Source organism: Contarinia nasturtii, unplaced genomic scaffold, assembly GCF_009176525.2.
Source record: "Contarinia nasturtii isolate CC-2019 unplaced genomic scaffold, AAFC_CNas_1.1 Cnas_scaffold_5329, whole genome shotgun sequence".
NCBI lineage: Eukaryota > Metazoa > Arthropoda > Insecta > Diptera > Cecidomyiidae > Contarinia > Contarinia nasturtii.
The window spans coordinates 1-3300 of record NW_022202603.1 but is presented as its reverse complement, the minus strand read 5'-3'; the positions used below and the strand labels follow the sequence as shown (position 1 = coordinate 3300).

Here is a 3300-nt window from a genome sequence, read left to right as displayed (position 1 = left end):
TAAATACAAATTTTGAAATTATAATAAATATTTTCAGTTTTTTTTTTTCATTTTTTTGGATAACCTTTCCAAAAGGTACTGCACCACTGACGACCTACGAAAATAATGAAAAATGAATAAATTTTTCAATAAAATATGCAGTTGAAAATGGAATTCACCTCACAAAATAGAAAGCCAACTACAAACAATGCGATAAATGTTCGACTCAACATTTTTCTGCCCAAGGAAACCGTACTGATTAAAAATTTGTTTGGATTGATGAAAATCCAGCGTATTGCGTTGGTTTATATACGATTGACTAGTTAAAAAAGGATTATTTAAAATTCAGCCTGAAAATTGGGTCGCGTTATGACGCAGATCAATTGCTAGCCTTAATATGCAAGAATCAGCATAAATTTGCATCAGAAGAAATGAGGAATAATAATGTATAGAAATTTGGAGGTTTTGGAATGAATATTAAATTATTCATCGATGTCATCACCATTCGTTTTTCACTCAACGACGATTTTAAGTTTAAAAATATATTGTGCCAGAGTGTATTAACAGTAGTGCTTAATGTTCACCGAGCCATATTGAAAAAAAAGAAGAGCTATGTTGAAAAATTGTCAAAAATGTCATTCTTTATTTGCAAAATTGCTCAGATTTTTTCATATTATTTGTAATCTTTTCTTCATATAAATTAATTTTCTTCTGAACTGGATACTCAGATGGATCAGTTTCTGTTGGGATTGTTTTGAGTTTGTTTTGATCCTTGACTTGTACCCGCCCCATAGGTTTATTGCGATTTTCAATTTTCTTCACTCTATCTCTGACCGTCATGTTTTTATCTTCATCTGTTCGGGATGCAGTTGGTAGAACTTTGGTGCCTTTTGGCTTAACATTTCTGTTCCGAGTGGCGATTTTTGGCATTTCTGCCTTCAATGACGTTAAAATAGCATCGTACGAACTCTTGTCAAATTCAGGTCGTGATTCATCGAGATCAGTTTCAGTTATGTTTGGTTGAGAGTCGGATAATGAAGGTGTGTCATCCTCATTTGGTGTCACGGCCTGAGGTTGAATGGGTAAAGAATCGACAAATGCTTTTCTATAGGGATTGTCGAATTTATTCAATTTGTTGATATTTTCTCGAGTTGATGACGTCAATGGCTTGTGAAAAGATTCAGCAAGACGGGCTTTTATGGAGGAAATATGAGGTAACTCAAGATCACCCTCGGGTAATCCAACAACAGTTGGAATCAAGAGCTGTTTTAATGAAAATCGCAATAGATATTAAACTTTAAGTAGATTTTTGTATAAAAAAGCATCAAAATTTACGTCACAAAATACGAAGCCGGTGAAAAATAATGCAATAAACATCTTTCGATCGAACATTTTTTTATATTCAGACACCTTTCAACGATAGCTGAAAATTCATCTAAAAAGTAACAGTTGACTGAGAAATTACGTCAATTGTCTACGGTTTATATGCATGGTTTGGTTGTGGTAGCTTGGGCATATTAGAAATTCAAATTTTACAAAACACATTTTCATTCGGAGAATTAGATCACATTTTATCTCATCATCTTTGTAAAATTTCAAGTTTATTTATGAAACAGCTGCATCTGTTCATCTTTCAAGCTCGTATTGCGTAGATACATTTAATTATTTCACACTTTTTTCTAGAACTTAATTTAGGGAGAGGCGGGACCAAGTGAGTCACAATTGTTCATAAAAGAGATCTTTATTCTTTAGGTATTAACGATCAAACTGGAGTGGGTGACTATGAGTCACATATGCTAGAACTGAAGTGATTCGTTTGTCCATTCATTGGTTACCCCATCTTCTCCTACTCATTAAAAGTGTAATAAGCGCTCTGTGAATTAATTTAAATTTTTGTCAGAAAGGTTACTCAAAAAACCTCTCGGCTGCAAATTAATTTTGGGAGCAAAACATGTTTGGGCGACGTTTCTTTGTTTTTTCTGGCATTCATTCTATCTATCTATCTATCTATCTAACCTCATCAAAGAACCTAAAAAAAATTCCGTATAAGAATCATCTTCCAAGATCAAAATGATGAAAAGTAGAGAAAACTTTTGTCCACTACATGAATCAATTGAACTTTTATCAATGGCAGAGACTCAGTTGAATTTCTATTGATCAATGTAATGATACACGCTGTGATAGGAACACGAAAGGGTCGAAAGGTACGCGATAACTCTTTTAATCCTAAGTCTTGTAATAAATTGTATTTTAAAATAATTTATGATGCATCGATTATTATTCAGAATCGATTGGTTTATAAAATGAGTTGAATTTTCTATAATGAATCCGTTTTTTGCTTGAAGAGAACTGTATATAAACCGTACTCATGCAATGGAAAGTTATCAGTATAGGCTGTTAACTACAACTCGGTTGAAGAATAAATAAAATAATGCAAAGCAAGTTTTTCTCTTTACTTCTGATTTCATTCTTGGTTTCTCAGGTAACTGATTTCAGTTGAAGTGCGAAGTGTATATTTTTCAGTAGAGGTACAAAATGATCATAAATTAAATGTTATATTTTTGTTTCCATCCTTTACACTAGGCCATTGGAATCGTCGATGCAGGAGTGACAGAACATGTTAGAGGTCCTTCGGTCAAATCGTTGACCAACAATTTTGAACAGAAAATAAAAGAAAATGCTGCGCCAGTACAAAAAGACTCATCTTCGCTTAGTCTTAAACAAAAATTAGCACTATTTGAACGAGAAATTAAAAAAGCCACCCCAACTGATCCAAAGACAAAAATGGCAAATAAGAAGTAAATTTCAGCTGGAAAATGCTATTTTCATCGAAGTTTCGTTCACATTTCTTTACTTTGATAGTAACAATCCACAAAATATTTTCCAAAAATCACAAAAATGAATTATTGTAATAAAGAAAATAAAGAAGTGTCTGATAATTTTGCAAATTTATGTTTAAAGACCAGAAATAAAAGAAATCTTTGAAATTGTTAGGGTTTTTCACAAAAAATTCTTTCGATTTGCTGGGGAGTTGCGCAAAAAAGTGATCTTCAAAAAAATGAAAGAATCTCGTTTACACCCCCTTAAATTTTTTCCATGTCATACGTCCTCAGCAGGGGTCCGAGGGGTCCGATTACCCCCCACTGACGAAGTGTTACCCCTTCAAAACTTCCAAAGAATTCTTTCAATTTGCTAGGGATTTTGGCCAAAAAAGTTAAGACTTTTTTTTGCTTTTCAGTTTTGGCATGTACGAAAATTCTTTCAATTTGCTAGAAAAGTGAAGAGAAAAAAAGAAGAAAAAAGTACACTTTTCACAAAATA

At 32.9% G+C, this 3300-nt stretch overlaps 1 protein-coding gene and 1 long non-coding RNA gene across 2 annotated transcripts; one reads left to right on the top strand and one right to left on the bottom strand.

Annotated features, from left to right (window-relative positions):
- Positions 1-590: 590 nt before the first annotated feature.
- LOC116351367 lies at positions 591-1449 on the bottom strand. The gene is made up of 2 exons (XM_031783463.1): positions 1315-1449; positions 591-1242 (listed from the first exon to the last, which is right to left on the bottom strand). Exons 1-2 carry the CDS (start codon positions 1369-1371, stop codon positions 622-624), a joined length of 678 nt encoding a protein of 225 aa, XP_031639323.1. The 5' UTR covers positions 1372-1449; the 3' UTR covers positions 591-621.
- An 886-nt stretch (positions 1450-2335) lies between these two features.
- On the top strand, positions 2336-2927 carry LOC116351368. The gene is made up of 2 exons (XR_004202125.1): positions 2336-2461; positions 2563-2927. It is a non-coding gene; the product is annotated as an uncharacterized LOC116351368 (long non-coding RNA).
- Positions 2928-3300: the final 373 nt, after the last annotated feature.

Excerpts from the sequence above, each read along its gene's own strand:
- LOC116351367 (XM_031783463.1), bottom strand. The coding sequence starts at position 1,371 with ATGTTCGATCGAAAGATGTTTATTGCATTATTTTTCACCGGCTTCGTA. Across the intron at positions 1,243-1,314 it reads CCGGCTTCGTATTTTGTGAC|CTCTTGATTCCAACTGTTGT; the intron begins GTAAATTTTGAT and ends TCATTAAAACAG.